Source organism: Athene noctua, chromosome 9, assembly GCF_965140245.1.
Source record: "Athene noctua chromosome 9, bAthNoc1.hap1.1, whole genome shotgun sequence".
Taxonomy (NCBI): Eukaryota; Metazoa; Chordata; class Aves; order Strigiformes; family Strigidae; genus Athene; species Athene noctua.
The window spans coordinates 1,783,434-1,806,592 of record NC_134045.1 but is presented as its reverse complement, the minus strand read 5'-3'; the positions used below and the strand labels follow the sequence as shown (position 1 = coordinate 1,806,592).

The 23,159-nt window shown below is 49.0% G+C and overlaps 1 protein-coding gene across 1 annotated transcript in view; it reads left to right on the top strand.

Annotated features, from left to right (window-relative positions):
- Positions 1–21,801, top strand: part of LOC141963909 (hydrocephalus-inducing protein homolog) — a 126,207-nt gene extending 104,406 nt beyond the window's left edge. The window contains 2 exon segments of the mRNA XM_074913645.1: positions 20,764–21,018; positions 21,797–21,801. Coding sequence (XP_074769746.1) covers positions 20,764–21,018; positions 21,797–21,801 — 260 coding nt within the window.
- Positions 21,802–23,159: the final 1,358 nt, after the last annotated feature.

Here is a 23,159-nt window from a genome sequence, read left to right as displayed (position 1 = left end):
CTGGCCATTATCTGCTGAGGCAATTTAAATTAAGCCCAGGATATTGCCACGAAAGATTGTGCCTCCCTTGTTCCTGCCTAGGTTTCTGCAAACTGCCCTGTCTGTAGTGAGACAAGAATGTTCTCAGTGGAATGGTAAATCACCTGTCGTGGTAGTTCGGGCAGAAACTGAATGCTTACATTCCAGAACACACTTTTATAGTACTGATTGTACTCTCCTGTTGGTAGACTCAATAGAAAAATAAAATCTGACAACTATTTCAAGTTTAATAAGAAGTAACAGAATGGTAGAAATGGGAATTAAATCTTACTGGAGTTCAGTCATCTAATATCCAGCACAGGTTTGTCTTTTAATATGCATTAATATCACCCCTCAAAAAATTATTCCCAAATCGTAGCAGCAGCTATACCAGCAAAGTTAAAGCCAGCAAGTTTTGGTTCTCCATCAGATTCAATAAAATAAGATAGGAGGTGTGAAATTCAGTATCGAGATAGAGAAATCAAATAACAAAGACAATCTCATTTATCCAACAACATGAGTAGAGGGCTTGGGCCTTAGGTGATATTCAGTCAAAACAGCATTCCATGACACCCTGCCTTTTTTTTTCTTTTTTTTAATCTTTTTCCTTAAGCAGGAGCTTTGTCTCTCTGCAATCCAAAAATATTCCAGCTGCAGTAGTCCTGTGTTGAGGTAGGGGTATTAGCTGTCTTTTTCTATCTGCCAATCCGCAGAGGTGTGGCGCTCAGATCACAGCTAATCCATGCAGGAGATTATGACCTTCGCGGGAACAAAAGCACAGACGCCAATATGGTGGTTGCTTCTTGTTCGATTTATTAACTGCACAGTTGCTTTATATATGCCTTCCCGTACATCGCGAGATCTTTACTTCCCTATTCTTTCTGTACATCGTGAGATCTTCCGAGCGCCTCTCCCTACACTTCCCCCTCCCCATGCTATATAGCTATATTTGTAATAATTGAAGACTTGTTGTTCTATTTCTTCATGTGCAAGGGTGAGTTTTTTGGTGTTGGTTTTTTCGTTGTTGGTTTTTTTGGTGTTGGGTTTTTTTTCCATTCTTTCTCTGTATTAACCACAGCTGCTGCATGCTTCTCTGTAGTGCTTGCCCATATGTTGGGTTTGGGCGAGATGGTTCATCTAGCAGAAGATCCAAGTAGCCAAAAGCCACAGAAAATCCGCAAAAACTTTAAGAAGAAATGGTTATTTCAGCTTTTATACATCGGGCAGGTATCCATTTAATTAAACCATCTTTTTCCACTGCTGCATACCCACGCCCAAACACTCTCAGTGACCAGCCTAATTCCCACTCCCGGTTCCTTGACCTGAACCAAAGGATAATTTTTTGTCTCCTGGGTTGGCATAAAGTGTTTCCACAGGGGAAGTGTGGACTCGCCGCCTCTACAAAATGATTTAAAGCATAAAGGGCGCGGGACAATAAAGTCTGTTGCCGGTCTATGGGTATTGTCCCCTTATGACCTTCCCCCTCCCCAAGCTGTTGTAGTTTGGATTTTAGGGTGCGATGCGCACATTCCACTATTGCTTGCTCTTGACTGCTGTAAGGAAGGCCGTGTACTAACTTGACGTCCCATAATGCACACCATTCTTTCGTACGTCTCGCGATGAAACAAGGGCCGTTATCTGTTTTAATCTCTTGTGGCTTCCCTAATAAGGCGATGACGCCCTCCCAGTGAGCAATAATGTGTCTGGCTGTTTGTCTGCAAGCCATCGTGGCTAATATTGTAGAACTCAAGGTGTGAATGGTTACCATGAGGTATTTATTTGGTTTTAATAGGTCAAATTCTGTTATGTCAGTTTGCCATATCTGACTGGGGGAGATACCCCTTGGATTGACACCTGCTTCCCACAGTGGGCCCTTTTGACAGTAGGGACAAAGTGCCACTATGTTTTTTGCTTGTGACAGAGAAATATGACATGTTTTTGCTAAAGCTTTTGCTCTGAGGTGTAGAAAGGCATGTAAATGCTTTGCAGCATCTAGTGACTATACACCCCAAGCCACCTGGTCAGCCTTATGATTGCCTTCTATAATTGGACCAGGTAAGGATTGGTGACTGTTCACATGTGTAAGAAAGGCCTGTCCTACGTGTTGTTGTAGAGCGTCATAAAGCAAAGTCGATACTTCCGTCTGCACAAATCCTATGGTTACCATTTTGTGTACAAGTTTATAAACAGAGAGAGAGTCTGGAACAATATTAAGTGGATTCTCTGTTTCCTGCTGGAGTGCCGTCTGGACCGCTTTGGCTTCCAACCATTGTACTGATTTATTAGTCTGAGTCCACAACCTCTTTTCCCAGTGTCCTTCAGCTTTCCATACGACTGCAGCTGTTTGTGATTGTGATGAGGCATCTGTGAAGTATGTTGTGCTGTTAAGAGGGCACATGACTAGGGGTAGTGTAAGTTGTAGCTGAAGTGTCTTCAGGTGTGTAACACATTGTAGACCCTTTCCAGTTGTCATGGACCCTGGAAAGTCAAAGATGGCACGTTGTAAGTCTTCCGAACGTGTAACCATGTCGTCCCACACTTGCTGCTTCCAGGGGATGAGTATTGTGTCAGGTTCCTTCCCAAAGTGTTGAAGGGTCATGTTGCGTAGGCATCCTATGAGGTCCGCTACAACAGCGACTGTGGTAACAAAGGCGGCCTTGTTGGTATTTTGACAAGCCCAGGCTAAAGGCACGGGTTTGCCATCCCAGCCAGACTGTCCGATTATACCAACCATGTGTCAGATAGGCTTTTTGTCCACCAAACTATATACATCCCCAGGCCTGACCTCGCATGCTATTCCCAGCTACTGGGGGAAGAGAGCCTCTCAGCTCTAACTCCAATCAAACAGGTCTGGGATGGGTCGGCAGCAGTTGCTAAGCCCAGGCAAAATGCCTGCTGTCCTGACTGATTTTTCCCTGCCACCTTGGCACAGCTCAGCAGTTTCTTATCTATCTTCTGAGGCCTGTTCTTCATCAAAGCCTAGCTGTTTGTCAGAGGCTGTGTAAGGCCGATGCCTCCCAGATCTCCCCTTTCTTGGTTTCTGCAACGGCACCTGCAAGGCTTGTTTGAGAGCTGTATCAATTAAGGGTTAGACAAACTTCAAAAACACAGCATACTTACAATAGTTCCACAGAAGGCTGAAACAGTACAGCAGTTACAATTATTAGTTAAAAGAGTAGGCTAATTTCAGTACTGATAAATAAGAGATATGACTAAATACTACAAAATAAACAGTAAGGAAAGTACGGAATAGCACACTTAATAGAAGTACTAACATCCAGATCTGCAATCGCTGGGGAACCCTGGATGCAGCGAGAATTCAGAGTGCCCTTCCTCACAAACTGGAAGCCCTACGTGATGCGTCCATCTGTAGGTGAGGCATCCAACGTCGCTGCAAGCAGGTCCGGCCTCTAAATCAACAGGCCAAAATAACTGGCACTTTTCTTTGAGCGGGAACATCTGATTTCATCCTCCTGTTGGGTTCCACCTGGAGCCTGGCCAGCACTCCAGGGGGAAACCAAGGGAGTTTCTAATAAGGTTAAACACTTGAGCTCTTAATTCTTAATATTGCTAAACAAAGAAAGTGGAATACACACATTCTTACAGCATTTCATCCTTATTAATAACTGCATTTCATCTAAACTACATCTTTCAATAGTGACTAGTAAGCCTAGATACTTCATTAAGGAGTTGCAATTACTGTTAGCATTTTCTCTTAAAAGAATTGGCAACTGTAGTGTAGTTTGTCCTGTTGCAGTAGCAAACATTACCCAGACATTCTGCTTAAATGATCAGTCGAAGAGATCACAAACTGTCAGCACAGGGGCACCCACAGCACCCACAGCTGGATCCTGAGTGCTGGCTGCCTCTCACCCTCAGGTGTGGTTGCACACACCCTGCCGGTGACCACTGGAGACTGAGACCTGTGGAGATACAAGCATAACCTCTTCCCCAGGTTATTAAAAGATATGGTCCTCCTCAGTTACTACTTTCTAAGTTTTTTGTTAACACTTGAGACTTGCTCTGGTCCTCTTGTTGATCTGGTATCTTGCATCTTCCCCCTTTAGTTGTTGTTGTTGTTGTAATAGACGCTTTAGCTTGCTAGATGTATGCTCCACCATGTCCTGACCGGTCGGTGAGTGGGGAATGCTGGTCAGGTACTTGACTCCCCACTGTATGGCAGGATGCAAACAGTGCTCCAGAAAAGGTATTAACAGACACATGTACATATTTTAACATTTCAAATGCAGCTGAGTGAGTGACATCAGTTTGGCATAATTCTGAGGAGGTGAGTCCCCAAGGGTCGACACCACTTCCCTGTTGAGGAGATGGAGTCTGTCTGGTATTCAGGGCAAGTTGCAGTGATGTCTTTAGCCTGACGCCTTGACAAAGAAAACTGGTTTTGATTTTGCTCTGGCATTCTGGTGGAAAAAAGGCATGTGTTTTTCATCCCACTGAAACAGCGGAGCATATGGCTGACCTGGAGCCAAGATCTCTCTCCCTTTTTGTTTTTGCAAAAGTGCTTTCAAGGTTTGGCGTGCTCTTTCTACGATGGCTTGTCCCGTGGGGGAATGCAGTGTACCTGCGATGCTTGTCTGTTTGAGATGGGGTTAGCTATACGGTGGAGATCTTGTTTTGCTTTCTCTGTAAGTACTCTGGGTGATGTCAGTGAAGGATCTTTTCATAAAATATCAAACAAGCTATGCAGATCATCATGAGTTAGGCCCACACAGCTGTATCCAATTTATGGTTACTAACAGTTTCTGTAAATCTTTTTTAAAGTCTTAACATCAGTTTTAAGTTTAAGCTGTTGCAGGACCATAGTCTGTTCACAAATCCTTCAGCCCAGGTACTGCCTGGTGATGATATCTACCTTTTCAAGTAGTATTTGCAACACCATTTGAGATAGTGAGTGCTTGGTTAAAGCAAGAGCCTTTTCCATGATCTCCTGTGTTACTGCTGCTGTAAGGATGTCATCCATATAATGATATGTAACAGTTTGGGGGACCTGGTGGGACTTTTATGTCTTATGGTAAAATAATGCAGTGGTATTGTTTTGCAGGTTCACTGACATCAATAGTGGGAATAGAAAAGGTAATTGTAGGTGCATCGTTCGGATGCAAGGGAATGATAAAAGAAATCAATCCTTTAGATCAATTACTACAAGATGCCAGTTTCAGGTAATCATTGTTGGGGAGGGCATTCATGGTTGTAAAGTATTTTTATCCTGTGTGGTATCATTAATATGTTGGAGATCATGTAAAAGTCACTATTAACCACTTTTCTTTAAAATAAGAAACTTAATTATCCCTGAATTAAGTCATTAAGGTGGCATGACTTTTTCCTTGGCAAGGGCCACTGACCCACCCACACCGGTGATTCCATTTTCCAGGTGAGTTTCAGGGTGGGTTTCAGGGTGGGTTGTGCTACAGTGGTAATTAAGACAAATTTGATCCAGTTGGAGTTCCCCATTGAGCCACACAGTCACAACCCCAAAACGTAATAGGGGTTTCCAATATAAATGGGTGAATATTTGCTACCTAATTTTCTGGGCCTCTTACATGAATGAGATCCTTGCTTTGAATTGTTACAGCATGACACCAACCCTGAAAAGCATTTGAGGTACCAGAGCTAACAGCCAGACTGCTCACAGATATTATGGTCACATCTGCACCAGTATCTAAAATGCCTGTCAGCTCGACAGATTTTTTAGCTTTAACGAGAGTACATTTTACCAGAAGTTAACCTTGTGTCACTGTCTGAGTCCAAAAATATTTAAGGGGTACCTGCTGATCCAAATCCCGAGTCATCGCGGCTTCTCGGCATAGTAGTAGGGGGAGCCACAGTAAAATTAACAAGCTGAACAATTTTTGACCGTTTTGTTACAGAGCACAGGGGTACAGACCATAGTTTTGATTTTTCTCTTTATAACCAGCATCTACGACCCCTGGTAAAAAAACCAACCCCTGTCAGGTGGTAGATGATCTTTCAAGAATATTTCCGTCAGGCAGATGGTTCAGTGGTGCACTCTCCCCGCAGAGCACGCACCTAAATTCAAGACAACAATCAACACAGAATTGCTGCCTCCCGCTAGAGGAGGCATTTTACATGTAACACTGAGCCCGAACAGACAGCAGCACCGATGACTCCGCAGCTGCAGCTGGGCTGCGTCTCACACACGCAGAACAATCACACAACCACACCAACAAGTCCCCCACACTCCTTACTGACACAACATAGAATGACAAATATTACAAATACGAAGACTCCATTAAGAACATATAAAGCCTGTGCTGCATGACAGCGTCAGCACCTTCTCCGTGAAAAAACCTGCTGCTTTTGTCGGGGTGGGGGGGGGGGGTGCGGGGGGCCGGGCCGAGCGCGGTGCCGGGCTCATCCGCAGGCGGCCGCTCCGTGGCGCAGGGGCTCGGGGAGGCCCCGGGCTGCCGTTGCCATCTCCATACTGCGCGCCCCGACCGCTGCTGGACCCCGCGGACTCCTCCGACTGAGTAGTCTCCTCTGAGAAGCGTTGCAGTCCCCTGTGTGCATCCTTAGATGCATGTTGTTCGGCTTGGGTGGCTTTCATCAATGCATTTGCCTTATCCCAAGTCACCAAGTGCTCTGGATTTCCCAATTTTGCCTGCTCTGTTAAATCAGCTTTTATCAGAGGCCAGAGCTCTGACTTCATGCAATCCATCGGCTCGGCCAAAATGCCGAGCTTTAATAATCTTTGTAGCATAGCTCTTAAAGCGCTCAACTTCATGGAAGTCTTATATTGCATTCCCCATGTTTTAAGTACCTTGATTGTGGCCTCCATGGCGCGCCGTGGAGTCTCCCGTCCTGCGTGGAGCTCCGTCACCTCCTGCCGTGTGCCGCCGACCGCCACCGGTCCACACACCGAAATCACCACTGCCATCACGTCGGGGTCACCATTTGTTGTGGTAAGGCATCAGCTGTCTTTTTCTACCTGCCAATCCACAGACGTGTGGCACTCAGATCACCGCTAACCCTTGCAGGAGGTTAAAACCTTCGCGGGAACAAAAGCACAGACGCCAATATGTGGGTTGACTACTTGTTCAACTTATTAGCTGCGCAATTGCTTTATATATGCTCCTTAAAGGCATCCACCTTAAGCATGGCTGTGTTTTGGTAACATTCTTCTTTGGCATGTTTGATTGGTTCCCTATTCTTCCCGTACATCGCGAGGTCTTCCGAGCGCCTCTCCCTGCAGACCGATGAGCTACAGAGCATCTTGAACTAACAGTGCAGCAGCATCCTGGTACCCACTGAAGCATTTGCAAGCCAAACCCCCTGAATTTATGTGGCTCTGCATGCAAACTTTGGGCATATTACTGCAGGAATTGCTGCAGAGATTTCAGGCAACAGCCTAGAAATTCTGGACGCCCCTGCGTTGTGCTTATAAGCATGTCCTTGTTTGGGGGGTTGATTTAGATATGTCTGCTTAGTGCTGTCTTGTCACTGCACCCTCTGTTTCTGGTTGGATGGCAGCCTCTCCTCGTGTTGTAATGCTGCCCTGAAATGAGAGGACAGGTGCTGCTAGCATCGAAGATCAAACGAATACCTACATGTGGGGATAAGAAAGAATGGCACTGCTGTTCCAGCACTGACAATGAACCAGGCCGATTGGCTTTCTGATCCTTCAGCTGGAAACATTGCAGAAACAACGGGGAGAGTGGTGAATGTTTGGGAATGAGGAATGTGTGCTGTAACAGCGGAGGGGCCTTCAAAAACGCATAACTCGCCTCGTAGTATGTTCTTCGAGGTAAATGGATGAAGAAATTACTGTGTGGTAATCTAAAGGGTTTCCTTGGCCTTCCCCACCCTCAGGAGCGGCTGTGTTCGCGGGGCTGGTGGTGTTCTAGCGGTGGGGGAAGCGTGAGCCTTTCTACTTGCACATAAATTCCACAGCCGCCTTTGAATTGCCCCTGCTCATGGGACACTTTGAAGTATGGATTGTTTGTTAACTGTATCAGTGGCTGCATGTCTGATTCGTGACATGATGAGTAGCATGCCGATACAGATCAGTGAGCATGTGGAACCTCAGCAAGTTTTCAACTGTAATAAATATTTCCTAAAATATTGCAGCATTTTCAAGATTATCTTAAAGCAAATTCTGGCAATTAACACCTTTTTCTTTTGGTTTTTTTTTCTTTTCTTTTTTTTTTTCTTTCTGTCACAGGGCTCCTAAATCACACAAAATCTTAGAAACTGCTTTCAGGTGACATTTCTACTACTATTTTTACTCAATATAGCCTACGTAACACATGGAGTATTTTGGTACTTTCATGGCTAAGTATGGTAGATATCTGAACACAGTGCTCGGGCTTCCACAAAGGAAGCTATTCCAAGGACTGTGCTGCTGACTGTTTTGTTGTTTCTTTGTCAGATGACTGTTTTCACTTAAGTAAACTTGCACTTCAGACTGTCTAGACTCTCACTGTTCTTTCTAAGAAGCTGAAGTACTGGTACCCGGTATTTGGTACCTATTTGTATTACTAGGGATATACAGATCGGCTAAAGTTGCCTTCCTGTTTTGATGGTTAATTATTTAAGAACACAAAACTGCAGTACAGGTCAAGCTAATACCAGATTTTGACTCCTGTAACAATCCTGTCATGACTGGTGTGATTCCTATTTATCTGACTAAACTCTATTGATTGTCACGTTCTGCCACTTCACCCCAAATCAATACTACTTAGAACTCTTCTTTTTTCTCATCCATAACCCTGCAGAGAATGACTGTTTATTACATTCTGACTTTCTCAAAAGTGGATCTAGCAGAAAATTTGCAAATGAATAAACCTTTCAGCTGTCAATATATCTCATTCCTCCCTGATGTATTTAACTCTGCTGATACCAAAACTCGCATACTTCAGCTTGTGACCTTCATCTAATCATCTTTGTTCATCTTGCTTTTTGCGATAATTCCATAGTGTAGGAAAAAAAACAAAAAAAAAAGAAGAAGAAAGAAAATAAGGAAGTAGGAGCAGGGTGGGGAAGGCTCATAAGAGGAGAAATGTGGATGGAGCTGATGACAAGTTATTCTGGAGCTTTAAGGCACTGTACAGAGTTCACTGTCAAACCTGTAGTATGGAGATAATAGCTGTGAGAAGATATTTTTACCCATATTTCAAATTCTTGGAGTTATATTAAAACTCTGTGTGTGTGTGTGTGTAGGAATTCTGAAGGGAGAGGGAGACAAACAGTTCATTCAGCTTTGAGATTTGTTCAGTGGCTGTAGAATTTTGTCCTTGTACGCGGAGGTCTCCTGGGCGTGTGTCTGCCGTACTGTCCCAGGGCAGCGGGGTGAGCTCTGTCCTTGTGCAGTGTCTCTGCAGGGCCCCGTGGGGAGGCTCAGGGCTGCCACACGCAGCTCCGTGGGCTCGGCCGGGGCCGTGGGCTCTTGCCTCGTCTGGCCTCCTGGCCTCAGGCAGGGTCAGATCTGCTCGTGTTCTTCTTACAAGGTGTTTGTTTAATCTTCTTAAAAAGTCCCCACCTCTCCTGTAAGCACCCTCTGCCAGCGCTTTATCAGCCTTTACACTGGACAGTTTTCCCTGAGCTCTAACCCGGAGCATCCCTGCTGCTGTTGAAATCTGCTGTTTCCCACCTTGCTCAGGGCCGACGTTCAGCAGAGCTGCTGCTCCTCAGCTTCCTGGCTTTGTGCTGTGTTCCGCCGCTTTGGTCCTCTGCTGCAGAAATGCAGACCCCAGCTCCTCCCAAGACTGGACGGCTCCGTTGGCTCCAAACTTGCACTTTCTCGGTTGCTGGTGGATCAGCCCGTGAGCTGGCTCCCGTGGAGCCGAGTGCCCAGCAGCCTCCTCGGTGCTGGGCAGAGCGGAGGGGCGGCCGCTCGTGCCTCGGAGGCTCTGCTCCGGCTCGGACGCCCCGGGGACCTTTGCTGTCATTTTATGAGACAGGGTGTGCATCCAGCTTCTGATTCCCTGCAGCTCCCGGGCTGTTCCTGCAGGGCTGCTCCTGGGCCAGCTGTTCCCATCCCGTGTTACTGCTGCTTTTTGGCGCTGCAGGCAATGTGCTGGGTCCCTGGTCGCATTTCCTGCAGGCAACATCCCTTCACGTCGGTGTGTGCTTTTAAGATGGGAAGTGTTGTACATCGTGCGTGATGATAAAGAAATCTGGCATCTGGTGAAGCCTTCAAACGTTATTTTGAACGTTAGTGATACCATGCAGAATAGTGGTGGGCTTTTTTCTAGACCAAAGCTGAATTTTTACTGCTCTGTGATTTTATTGCATTTGGTTGGTGTCTTGGCTATGCCTCGCTTACAGTTCCTAACCACAGCCTTTGGATGTAGTGGCTGCTAAACCCACATCCTTCAGGTTTCTGAGGGTGGGGGACTTGTTTCCTTGGGGTAATAAACGTTTGTGTGTGTGCTGATGGGGCAGGCCCACCATAGGGCTGACTTTTTGTCAACCTCCAGTTGTTTTTGGCAAGAGAAGCCAGTCAAAGATTCCCCATAATTCCAAAGATTCCCCCTAACTGCCTTGCATACACTTTGGGGATCATAAAGAAGGTTTTCTGAAAAATCAGAATGTTTTCTGATGCCCTCTCACTCAGTCTGTAGTTAATGTATTTCACTCCTTCCCTCTCAGCGTGTCTGCTTTGCTCGTCAAGCAAAATAGACACTTCAGCCTCGAGTTCTCTGTATATTTGAGGAAATCATCAGTGATTTGGCAGGATTGTTTTTAACCTCCAGCTTATCGGAGAAGCTCAGTAATTGGGAAGGAACAGATTTTTCACACTGTGATCCAATCTTATTCTCAGTCCCAGCTCTGCCTCATACAACCTCCGTTCCCTCTCTGCAGACTTAGGTCAGCAGTTCAGTACCATTTTGTCAGTGGATTGCAAGTGGCAGGGCCAGTGACACCGTCGGACGGCAGCACCTCGTCTGTCTTGGTGGCACATCCTTCTGCCTGCAGCCTGGCGAGGGGTGGCCGTGTTTGAGAGATTAATCTGAAATCGGTTCCTTAGCACGCTGCAAGGAGGTTTATCCCTGATTCACCAGGAGATTTGGAGACTGGGGTTAACATCGCTTCTCTGTTTCGCTCCCTCACTCCCAGAATCTTTGATCTCTGTGTTAGGGATGACTGAAGCTTTAGAAGGATGAATTAATTACGCTTTGCTTGATTTTCTCATCTGTAAGGGAGAGAAGTGATGTATTTCACAGGCATGTTATGAGGTACCTTGAGAACCTCTCAAAGGAAATGTTACAGGAAAAATAGGGATTTTAACCAAATATAAACTAAAGTTTGCCAAAGCAGAAGGCTCTTTAACATTCACTATTTTTGTTATGTGGATTAATAATTAAATATCCTTACCAGAAAAAGGAAGATGTTGTCACTTTTGACTTTTACAGCTCTTCTGGATTTTTTTTTCTACAGCGTTGATCGTGTACTCCATTTTTTTCCCAAATATTGTCTACCTCTGATTGTGATTCAATTTTCGTACAACAAAATACATATTGTTAGAAGTAGAACACCTTGCAGTCATGCTGTGCATTTCAGTGAGGTTTTAGACATGAAAAGGGCAACCAAGTGTGGCCAGAATTCATATTTGCTATATCCCACTGCAAATGTGAATGAAAAAGTGGGCTGCACTTCGTGGTGAACATGACTTAGTCAGAAACTGAGCTCGAGGGATAAAGCAGTGTGGTGTGTACAGTTTGATTCAGTAAGGGTAAAAATTTGCTCTGCTCACGTATTAAGGGGACCGAAGGTCCATGTATCTTACCAAATTCAGCAACTTAACTGTGAAAGCAACACCTCCTCCCTTGGTTTTACCAAGTCTCAGCTACTTTCTTCGAGGTGGCACAAGCACAGCATGATGAAACCAGTCCCAGGCTGTCCATCGACGGGATTTCACACCGGAGTGGTTCATAGCAGCAGTTTTTAACGTCCGCACTCACGCTCTGGCTGCCTCAGGACATTGTTTCTCTTGACACCGAGTTTGGCCGCCGGGCTTTTCCTGAACAGCCGGGCTGCCGATGGGGTTTATCCGAATCTGTGTGTTTCTTTCTCCACGTGCTGAAAGCAGTGGAAGAGGTTCTTGGTGCCGTCTGTGCTCATGGAGCTCCTGCAGGGAAAACGTGTCGGACGTGTTTCCACGCTCGTGATGGGTGACCCCTGAATCGTATCAGCTTTTGAATTGGGTAGTGTCCGTCCTGGGTTGCTCTTCTGCTCCTCATGAAGGGATTATACACAGCTTTTGCTCTGTCAGGAAGTTCCGGAATTTATCAGGAACATTTCTGTATTAAACAAGCCTTGTTTTTGTCAATATGACCAACTGTAGAAAGTAGTGTATAGGGCTTTTCTGCCAGCATCACTACTTACTTTTGAAAAGTATGTGTCATTAAACTCATAATTTGACAAATCATCATGTTAGGTTAATAGTAACAATAGTGATTAAAATCTGACTCTTTTCATACAGTCCTTCTCATCCATAGAATTCAAAGCACTTTATAAAGGACAGTAAGGTTTTTTCTGGGGAAATGACTATAGAAAGATGAAATGACTTAAAGACACATTTCATGTAAGAAACTGAGCTTGTCATAGACAGTGACTATGAGCCAGCACGGTGCATTTGCAGCCCAGAAAGCCAACCGTGTCCTGAGCTGCATCAAGAGAATTGTGGCCAGCAGGTCAAGAGAGGGGATTCTCTCCCCTGCTCAGCTCTGGTGAGACCCCCCTGCAGTGCTGTGTCCAGCTCTGGGCCCCCAGAAGGGGTCCCTCAGCTCAAGAAGGTCCAGAGGAGGCCTCAAAGATGCTCGGGGGGCTGGAGCACCCCCCTGTGAGGACAGGCTGAGAGAGGAGGGGTTCAGCTGGAGAAGAGAAGGCTCCGGGGAGACCCTAGAGCGGCCCCCCAGGGCTGAAAGGGGCTGCAGGAAAGGGGGGAGGGACTCTTGATCAGGGGGTAGGGATAGGATAAGGGTAATGGTTTTAAACTGAGAGAGGGGAGATTTAGATTAGATCTGAGGAAGAAATTCTTCCCTGTGAGGGCGGTGAGGCCCTGGCACAGGCTGCCCAGAGCAGCTGTGGCTGCCCCCTCCCTGGAAGGGTTCAAGGCCAGGCTGGACGGGGCTTTGGGCAACCTGGGCTGGTGGAAGGTGTCCCTGCCCGGGGCAGGGTGTGGGACTGGATGATCTTTAAGGTCCCTTCCAACACAAACCATCCTGCAGTTCTCTGAAGGGGCAGTGATGGGTTTGCCAGGTCTGCGTGTAATTCTGCATCTGGGTCTGTTGTGATCTCCTGGGCTGACTGGAGCTGGGTTTGGTCCCGGCTCTGGCTTTCTCCGAGGGCCGGCAGTGGGGCCTCTCGCTGGGTTGGAATGACGGTGACACTGGAGATTCATGGGTTTGTAAATACTCCAAAAAAAGGCAATACAGGCGATCTCTTGAAACTGCAACCAGATTCTCAGCCAGTGAGGAGCGTTCAAGCCCCTATCATCCTGTTTTCCCGGTGTTACTCCACGGGCTTTTCAGGAGAAAGCGCAGGCTGTGTGCAGTGAGGATTGCTGCGATTGCTACCGGAGGCACCCCTGGAGAAATGGCTGTAACCTGTTAGTGGAAGGGGCGGCTCGTCACGGCACAAATTGGCTTCATACACAGGAACAACCTACCAAACCTCCAAGCAATTATTCCTCTCATGGGGTGTGTTCTAGCTTATTTGTAGAAGGGAAAAAAACCCACACAACAGAAACCACCATACGGACTTATCATGTCATGTTTAAGTGTAGGTTGAAGAGGTAAAATTTATCAAAGTAGAGAAGAAACAGGGGGAAAGATGTTGTCTTGGCTTGCTGCTGCGTCACCCACGCGCAGGGTAGCCGCGCTGTGGCTGCTGCCAGGCTGCGTGGTGCTGCTGGCGTCTGGGCAGGTTGTGAGCGACCCATCTGTCGACAGCCTCGCAGACGGCGTCGTCTCGTGTCCCGCCGCGCTCGGCCTGCTCGACGAGGAGACTGAGCTCGGGGATGGAGAGGTCGAGCAGCTCCGTGGACACCCGGGTCACCTCTGCGAAGTGTCGGAGGATGAACGTGTCGGCTGCGTCTCGCAGGTCGGGACAGAAGTAATACCCTGTGAGCCTCCAGATGCCGATGCAGTTTTCCAAGCAGAGCTGGGATTTGAGGAACTCACAGCACAGCCCAACGATGCCCATGACATTGAACTGGTCTGCTGCGATGAGCAAACTCTGCACATTGTCGACCGTGACCGGCACTGTCCCGGTGTAGGCATAGTTGATGATGAGGCTCATCATGTCAGGTGAAGTGCCGGAGATTTTATATACTGGCTTCTCGGCGCTGTTCCACCCGCTGCTGAACAAAGCCCTGCAAAACCAAAGCAGCGGGGGGGGAGGGGGTGAAAACCAGCTTTGCTGGGTTAAGCCCAGGCCCCTTGATCCCCTGGGCTGCCTTCCCTGGGCACCAGCGTGGGCACCCGCAGTAGCCATGCCGGGAGGCCGGGCAGGGGGTTAGTGCCCGTTTGAGGAGCTGGGGCTGTAAAAAGGAGCCACAGCCTCGAGCTGCGGCCAGAGAGCGACAGGGCGAGGGTCCCCTCGCTTCAGCAAGAGCAGCAGCGGGTAACGGCCTATGGGGCAGGAAAACCTCCTGGCACCGAGGGCAGGTGAGCCCGGCCAGCCACGCTGCCAGCCCTGCACCGCCTCGGGGCTCGTCAGGCACTGCCTCGGAGCTGCTGGTAGGTGCTGGGCTGGGGGTGAGTTCTGGTGCTCAGGGAGGGACCAGGACCAGGGGAACTGCTGGGTGAGAGTTTAGTGCTGGTGGGAGCGCTGGAGATACCCCCAGGCGCTGTGAGCCAGGCCAGGAGCTGCCGTCTGTCCCCATCCCCTCCTGCGTCCAGCACCGACCTGAAATAGTCGCTGCAGCTACATAGGATGGTCTCGTGAGCCTCAAACTCGACACCGTCCACGCTGATGACCACGTCACAGCCCTTCCCCTCCAGGCAGCGATCGCTGAAGCTGGGGGAAGCCATCTCCCTCACCTGCCTCTCCGGGCGTGAGGACGAAGAGCCGGCGGGCGCTGAGCTGTCACCCCTGCTGCAGCCCAAGGCAGTGCCAGGTGCTTCTCCCTGTGGTGCTGTGGAGCGTTGTTGTGGCCCCCCAGCATCACCCTGGAAACCCTGCCCGGTGGTTCTGGAACCACCCCAGTATGATGTCACCCCCTCACAACGCCATGGACGTGGGGGAGCAGGGCCGGCCGTGAGCCCCTCCGCGGTGATGGGGTCCTGGTCCTGCCGGGCCCTGGCTCCATGGCTGCCCTCGGCCTTTGCTCGACCACTGCCCCGGTGACCCGGGACCCCATTCCCCCCATTTCTGCCCCATTTCTCCCTTAACCCCTCATGGGTTAAAGCCTCCTGGGTGGAGCCTTCCTGGGGCGGGGTCTGCTGTGCTGGGGCGTGGCCTGTCTCCACCTGCAGCTGTGGGATCTCTCCCCAGTGGGTGGAGCGGCTCAGAGGGTGTGGCCTGTTGGTGGGTGGGGACAGCCCCAGAGCCCCGCCCATTATTATTGAGCTGTGGCTGAGGGGGCCTCTGAGGGGGGCGCAGCTTTCCCCTGTAGGGGTGTGGCCTCTCCAGGGGTGTGTCCCACCTTGGGGCGGGGCTTTCCCCACTCTCCCTTGCCATAGTGACGAGAAAGGGAGTTCTCTTGAGGGTGTGGCACCTCCGGGGGGCGTGGCCCCGGAGGGGGCATGGCCTATTCAGGAGTGGCATGGGCGGGTCCAGGGGCGCTGCTGTCCAATGAGGCGCTGCTGTTCCATGAGATGTGCGGGGCCCTTGCCAAGCTGAGCAATGGGCGCAAGACAGCGAGGCTTGGGGGGGGTCATGTGGGCACTTATGGGGGTCTTCGGCAGCATCCCAGGGGTCCTGGGCGGGTCATAGACGGTGTCAAGGGGTGCTGGGAGGGTCTTTAGAAGGGTCCTGGGGGCCCTTGGAAGGATCCTGGGGGTGTTATGTGCTCCCGAGGGGAACTTAGAGTGGTTCTGGGAGGTCAGATGGGGGTCCTGAGTGCTCCTGGTGTTTCATAGATGTCCCGAGGGGTATCACAGGGGTTCTGGGGGTGTCTTCGTGAATTATAGGGGTCTTAGGAGGTACCCAGGGTTGGGGGCAGGGCTTGGGGAGAACACTGAGGACCTGATGTCACTGATTTGCCACCAATCAGAATTAATAATGTTTGATTCCAGTATGAATACAGAAATATTTTAGTAGGGTTACATGTTTACATCTATCTTGCATTTTGCACATCTAACCAGCAACCAATGCTACTACAAACGCCTCTGTATAGCCCTGTACCAAGGCCGAAGAATTGGTCAGTAATCATTTACTAGGTACACCTACATACTGCTTAGGGAATTAGATTTAGAATTGAAAATAATTCTGTTTGAAGTCGTTAGAGATGTCTAGACACAGAAGTAATTTATTACCTAGAATACATTGGATAAGGTCTCAGATGTACCACAACTCGAGATTAATGAGAACTGGGGAGAATGAACTGTCACAGTTTACAGATCTCTGCCAAGGAACAGTGAAACTAGGTAATGGGTAATTCCGGCAGGGGGAGATCGCGACCACCGACTCATGGGCCACCGACCCAAACCACACCCCAGACTCATTTCTAGAGATTTCTAAGCTTTAGTGCGCAGAATCGGAAGTAGGAGGGAAGTATGATAATGATTTCCAGGAATTCTTGTGTTTATGTATGAATACTTAATGAATATGTATGGGTGAATAACACATAAACTGTATGATTCTTGTGACTGGTGTGCGTTGTTGGTGAGAGCACTCACCCGCGCACCCGGCCGTCAATAAAGAAATGTCTGCTTATCTGCATCACATTGGTGTCGATAAGTTTCTATCCCGGCTCTTCGGTGACACTGAGAGTGCCCTGGGGACATACTGGGTGTCCTGGGGGCAACTGGGTGCCCCACAGGATAATGGGGTTGCTGTAGAGCACACAGGGGGTGCGGATCTTGGGAGCCAGCAGGGGCTCCTGGGGGGTTTTGGGAGGGTCCCCTTACACCCCCCCATGACCTGCCCCGGGACTGCATTGACAAGCTGGTGGACAAATGGCCAGGATCCATTGAGATGGGGGTGATGGCACACAACCCCAACAGCCTCCAATACCCCACCACTGTGACCAACCTCCACTCCGGTGACCCCCACACACACCAGGATACCCCCCCAGACACCTGGGTCCCCTCAGAGTGGGGCTGGTGTTCTGCTGATTACGGATACCAATTACACTCCGACACCAGAGTGAAAAGAGCAGGCGTATTTTACTGGCGATAACCAATGTAACAGTGTAATACAGAAAACACGCAGTAAGAAAAAGCAGAATAGTGCACTTAAAGCAGCAAACAGGAAAAAACAGGGTAATGCATTAAATCATTACTACACGAGAGAGAGAATGGAGATTAAGAAAAACACATCACCCCTCGCACACGTTACCATCCCCCAGCCCCGCAGTGGCTGGGCAGCCCCGGTCACAGCGAGGGTTTGCAGAGCCTGTCCCGGCAAGGGGGAAATCCTACGCGGTGCCTCCACCCGTAGCTGAGGCTGCCAGAGTCGCTGCAAACGGGCCGACCCTTAGATACCAGAGATCGACAGGCCAGAACAGCTGGCACCTCTGTTCTGAGCGGGAAATTTCTGGTTTCATCCTCCTGTTGGATTCCACCCAAAGCCTGGCCAGGGCTCAGGGGGGAAACCAAGGGAGTTTTTACAAGGCCAGATACCTGGGTTCTCGGCCTTGCAGAAGGCTGAGAAAGGAAAATGGGAAACATTTTCCCCTCACTGCTGACTATATTCTGTCTAAGCTGCGTCTCTCACTAGCGAGTTTACATACTGTGTTCATGACTACACACTAAGTTAGCAGCTTTGGCTTGGGGCCTGTTGTTCAGGCTTCAGTACTTCCATGCTTTATCACTTTTTACATCAGCATAAGTGCGTTGTTATAACTGAGTACAACACCTACTAGCGCAATTGTTATTGGGTATAAAATGTACAGGATTCATCTATAGGTTGACTCTGGCTTGGGCCGGTTGTCCAAGCCTTAGCACTTCAGCTGGGGACTCCCCAGGTGCCTGGTTCCTCCCAAGACCCCCCCCTCTGACATTCTGTGTGTGTGTCCCCGGCACCATCATGATGAGTGGCTGCAGGATCCTGGCCAATGGGCAGTGAACTCCAGTTCATCCTCGATGAGCTGCAGGCTTTAGTCCCCTGCCATTTACAATCCACACCACCCTCGGCTGGTGTGTGGCCCAGGAGAGGGGTTGGAATCACACCAAGCACCAGGCGGCCCAGCAAGCATGGGGGGGAATTACCACAGCTGCTTCTCCCCTCTCATACAGACTGATGAGGACAAAGCCCGCACATCTTGTTCAATAGTTACTATAGTGTTCACAGTCACGTTCTTGGAGAGGCTTGGAAAATAACACGCCTGAGTTAAGGCCGAGCACACAAGCATTTCCATAGCAGTTTTAGATAGGACCAGGTACCCTGAACGTATTATTATAATGGATAAGAAAAGGGGATCCTGTGTTGATGGAGGTGCTGGGAATGCCACAGCATGGCCTGGAAACACGGAGGAACGATGGTCATTGGCACTAGGAGACAGCAGGGGTCCAGCAGGAGAAAGCCTGCTCGCCCCACCTAATAACCTTCCGTGGTGAAATGACCGGCTGGGGAGACGAGAGGAGTGTGGTGGCCACTGTCCACCCCGCCGTGAGGAAGGCTTTCCGCAGCGTTTGCCAGAACAGCCCTGTGGAGACGCTGAAGCAGCGTGGGCTGGCTGAGGAGAGGGGGAGGTGGGTAGAAAGTGCCTGAAGAGCCAAGCCCAGGGGTGGTGAGCAGCGGCACCAAGTCCAGCTGGAGCCAGCGGGGAAGCCCAAGGCAAGAGGCATTGCCAGCAGGTGGAGAGAGGGAGGGTCCTTCCCTCCGCTCCGTCCTGCGCTGGGCTCCCCAGGGCAGGAGAGGAGGGGCCATGCTGGAGAGAACCCCCAGCCCAGGGCCCCTCCACTGTCCGCTGGGGTCGGGCTGTTGGTCAGTCGGAGACAACAGCCCCAGCGCTGGCAGCAGCACAACTGGATTCCCAAAACTCAAGATGCATGCGAGCTTATTAAAATTTTATCTTTTTTGTGTAAGTCTTCCTTATTTGCAACTTCACCATTGTTTCCTAACCACCAAGGTACAGAAAACACAGAATTTAACTTACTCATCTTCTTCGTGCACAAACATCTTTCTATATAGACATACCTACATGTCAGTCTTGATGCTAGGTTTTGCATAGAGTCACGCACTGAAACAGAGCTGTAAGTGAACCAGTGCTGACACAGACAGCTTGTCCTAAAAACATAAAGCACTTAATTTGTTGAGCTTCCTCGCCTTCAAAAGCATCCTGGCATACGGCAAAGAGACTGAAATACGAACATCTATCTTCTCCACTCCAGTGCAGCAACCAGAGGAGTAAGTGGCACGCTGTCTCTGCAGATGGCTTTATTTAGAGACCCCAGGGGCAGAGAGAGCGCCCGAATGTGTAAAATGTGCCAGCAAAGCCATTAGAAGCAGCTGGCAAAGTAATTGTAAGTTGTAATGCCCACTATTGAAAGGACCTGTATTTTTAAGAGATTTATCTTAATTCCTCTTAAAACCTTTAACTCACAGCTACATCTCCAGTTCCAGTCTTTACCAGCATAAGCCATATATTTCCAGGAATCACTACTGCCGCTTCTCTTCTATTTAATATGGGGTTGTTCCTGCAAGATGGGTTTTCTACACTAGGAGAGAAAACCACACTGCTCACGTGCACTGACAAACGTAAGAAAAAGAAGCTGCAAAGAAGTGATGAAGTCTTGCTTTAGCATTTCAGGCTTTTCTTCAGCTAATACCCCTAAAAATTACCCATTCTGAGGGCAAAGTCTCCCAGTGGGAAGCATACTCGATCCACAGTGTCATGCCCGCAGCTGGGTTTGGGCTCTAGTTCCTGGCCTTTGACTTATTACTCATTTACTATGACTATCCATGAGACTCTTGACGTGGATTTACTACATATTTTCACAGAATCAGCTAGGTTGGAAAAGCCCTTGAAGATCATCCAGTCCAACCGTTAACCTAGCACTGACAGATCCCAACTACACCAGATCCCTCAGCGCTATGTCGCTATTTTGCATTAAACAGTAACTGGGTAAAGGAGAATATAATCCCGGGAGCAAGGAACAGGACCCAGCCCTCTCCTCCACACGGACTGCTCTGCTCCTTGGGTGGCAGGAGCTGCTCCCACACGCTCTCCCTCTGCCCATGTCTCCGACTCTCCAGTACCATGAGGTCTGCAGTCAGTGGAGGAAGCTGAGGATGCTCCGCGGGTCTGTGGTTCAGGAACTCTTAGGAGAGGGGTGGATTTGAACTCCTTGGGTCTAAGGAGGGCACTGAACTTGGATATTTCCCCCAAGCTCTAACTGCTCAGCTGTGACACAAAACAGGGGGTAGCACTAGCAGAGGCCATATTTCCAAGGAATGAGACATGCAGGTTGCCTGCACTGACAGAGAAGGTCTGGCTCCAGTTCAGAGTGAAGCCGATGGCCGCACGTGGGCACACCCAGGATGACAAGTAGGTGCCCAGCCTGGGAGACAGGCACTCCTTTGCATCTCCTGGGGACAGGCTGGGCTGTGCTCCTGCCTGGCACGCTCTCTGCTGTGGATCTCGGATTGCAGCATCCAACCGCCCCCTCTTATTTTCGATACTCTTCAGCCATCAAGTGCTGCGGCGGGAGCTGCGCTCCCAGAATGACGGTGAGAAATGGAGCACAGCAATGCCCGGCATCGCCAACCCAGAGGGTACCAACAGGCAGCCCCTCCCCATCCCTCTGCGCTGCCCGGTGAAGCCGTCGCTCCCCACTCGTGGGCAGACGCCCCCCCACCGCCTGCCTGTGCTCCCTCATCAGACAGAGCGGTTAATCACAGCTCACGGTAAGAGCGGGGAACTGGGGCAGCTGGCAAAGATGCCGTCAGGGCAGACGTGGAGCAAAACTTCCAGTGTGAGTCTCCGTCAGTGGTTCAAACCTGCTGGGCGAGGAGACTTCCAGCTCAAAACCAGACAGACAACTTCGGCGAAGAACTGCAGTGTGGATCCTGCTTCCCTGCCTTTAGATCTAAACTTGATTTTACTCTTGCCCCTCAGTTCATACTGCTGGTTGTCTGATCTAAACTAATTCTTTCTCTTGATTTTCGCTCATCTAGCTTGCTTACTCTTCTCACTTTGGAAGAAGGTTTGTTATCAAATAGTCAAAATTTAGCTCATGAAGCAGTTTTCTGATCCCATCTATGTACTGTTGTTTTGGTAGTAATGGGAACTGCATTAATGCAAATTATATATGCAGATCCCAAAATAAATACAGAATGTGACTTGTGTTTGCGGTGAAATCAACGATTCAAGCTCTTCTCTAAACACAGACACTACAAACTAATTCCCGAGAGTGGCTGAGAGCCGTCATGTAGATTCTGTATATCACGATTCTCTCAGCTTGGGTGTTTCTTAATTGTTTTCAATTCATGGATTTATAGAGCAGCTACAGGCAGATGCTGGAACAGACAAGAACAAGAATTTTTGTTTCCTGCTTTATAGACCTTTAGGAGATTCTTCATACAGAAATCAGCTCAACCTAAATATTTTTCTGTGCTTCTATACACAGTTTGAGCTGTTCTAACACCACCTTAAAACTGGCTCCCATCAATTGTCTCTCCTCAGCCTGAAATGACCTTTGTCAGGGGGAATGGATGTTCACAGAGTAGAAGGGAACAGTCTGGGCAACATATCTTCCTCTTCAAACAAAAAGGCTCTTTCAATAAGAGGTGGAAAGATGCTACTTTGCTACACCAACCTTATCAGGAACATTGAATCTGGAGGTTCAAGAAATAGTCGTATAACATGATACTCAACCTGCGTAAGAGCTTTAGAAAACTGATGTGTAAATCCACCTACAGACTTCTCTTACGCAGAACAGACACTTATCTTTTCTAAGGAAGCACGTAGGGTCACCTCAGAAGACTTTTCCTATACCTGGCACTACTGTGTGTTCTGCTTGAAGAGAAATGGATGGCAATACATTTCAAGCGCCTTGGGGAAGCGATGTACGCCTTGCAGTGGCTGGAGGCTGGATTTATGAACGGATGCCAGGCCCATGGCTCCAAAGGGAGCATTTTGGAAGCAGCACTCCCCCTGTCTGCCACCTCACTTGGGCAATCCCTGTCTCAACCAGCAAAGCTTCTCAGCTGTGGGAAACGCTTGTTCCTGGGCTTGCCCTAGGAGCAGGCCGGCTTTAAAAGTGCTGAACAGCTCGGCGCCTGGCTCCTCTCCAGGGACCGGGGTGAGTGTTTCACACTACACCAAGGGCATCAGGGTCCATGCAGAAGCAGCCCAAGGAAAGCTCCCTTCTGCTGTCTGCTTCACTGGGGAAGGGATCCACCTGGGATTTGCAGGACCACATTTAACTTTGAACGGGCAGGAGGCTGCACATCATCTCCCCATCGCGCCGCCTGGGACACGCATCCAGCAGTAAGAACCGGAGGAAGAAACGGGGTTCCCAGCCTCTCAGCTTATTGTGGCCCTCTCCAGCTCCTCCGTAAATCCACCCCCTTTAGGACACCTGCCTGTCGTCACTACCCGCTGCTACATGGTGGGATCCCAACAGGCCTGAATTTCCCACAGCTCCCGCCTCCATCAGGAGACCCCTACCCAACCCCTGCAGCCAACACCTGAGAAAACTAAGCTCTACAATCTAAAGTTTTGGGCAAAGTCGATCTAGCTGCTCATCCAGATGCTGGATTTGGGTTTATTTTCTTCATTGAGGTTTATTTATTGGAACAGGGACTGGACATGCATTTCTCCCTTCTCCTAGCTGTGGCAACTGAGACACAGACTCTCCATGAAGTGCAAAAGCAAAGACCCTTTATTATTACAATAGGACATATTTATGCTATGGTTAAATCTTTTACTCCACAATTAGCAAATCAACAATTCGACAGCTCTCAGCCTTTTCTCTATCAGCACAGGACCACTCTCACAGGGGCTGTGCAGACCAATCCCCTGCTCGCTCAGGCGCTGTTCACAC